The sequence below is a fragment of the Poecilia formosa genome, unplaced genomic scaffold (genome assembly GCF_000485575.1).
Source record: "Poecilia formosa unplaced genomic scaffold, Poecilia_formosa-5.1.2 Scaffold20, whole genome shotgun sequence".
Lineage (NCBI taxonomy): Eukaryota > Metazoa > Chordata > Actinopteri > Cyprinodontiformes > Poeciliidae > Poecilia > Poecilia formosa.
Window position 1 is genome coordinate 2,040,102 of NW_006799959.1, and position 1,007 is coordinate 2,041,108.

Below are 1,007 nucleotides of genomic sequence, written 5' to 3' on the forward strand. Positions count from 1 at the left end.
AATATATTAAAAAAAACTTTTATATTTAAAAAATAATATTCCATATGTATAAATTTATTTATTTGTATTGTTGAAAAATAAATTAACTATATAAAACTAAAATTAATTCACAAACCTAAAGTAATTCACTAAAACCATAAAGTAAAGCTATATTGCATTTGAAAAACATTTAAAAGTGTTGATTCTTACACTTGCAGACTTGTGATGAGGAATCCAGGTAATAATTTCTGCCACATTGCAGGACACACTGTCCCTGGAGAGTGGCGTAGGGAGGCTGGCATTCCAGACATTTCCCAGGACTGTTGCACTTCACGCAGTGATCGTCACAGCCTGAAACAGACAGACATACGAAAAGAGAAAAACATGTCACTGGATATCCCAAAAAATCTCAAACTGCACAAATATACATAAATGCTCCATGTGGAAAACATGCAGCACAACAGATGCAACCAAGGAGAAGAGAGCAGCTTTCTGATGCAAACCTTTAAATAAACCATCTCAGAGATTTTCACAATGTAAAGATTTTTCCCCATCAAAGTGTCACAGACTCGACATTGAACATCACTGGTCAGGATTCCTAAAACTTGTTTTTCATCCAGTGTGAAGAGGCATAAAAAGCTGCATTTCAGCCATGCTTAGAGTAAATATTCACAAACTTCAGTTTCTCCCCTGGCAGCATAACTATGGGTTCATCTATTGTATAAAGCATGTATGCACCGAATGGTTGTTGACATTGTGTGAGCAGAGAATTGAACAGACGTCATTGTATAACCAAAACCTGGAGTCCTCAATACATTCTCCACAGGTTAAAGTCGATCTGTTCTCACATATACGCACAAACCACTATGAAATTTCTTAGATTAGGATTGTAGTAATGAGTTAATAAGTCTTTAAAGCCATGAATCTTGATTTTGACATTTTGGGATTCACTCATTGTATAAATCTAAGCCTAATTTTTTTAAAGGTGACCTATTATGACTCCTTGACCAAGTTAGAACAGGCTGAAC

General features: G+C 35.2%; 1 protein-coding gene across 1 annotated transcript in view; it reads right to left on the minus strand.

Annotated features, from left to right (window-relative positions):
* The window catches only part of fras1 (Fraser extracellular matrix complex subunit 1), a 242,457-nt gene that overhangs the window by 76,798 nt on the left and 164,652 nt on the right, over positions 1 to 1,007 (minus strand). Inside the window, exon 24 of the mRNA XM_016669157.1 lies at positions 190 to 330. Within this exon, the coding sequence (XP_016524643.1) occupies positions 190 to 330 (141 nt within the window). The remainder of the gene's footprint in view (positions 1 to 189; positions 331 to 1,007) is intronic.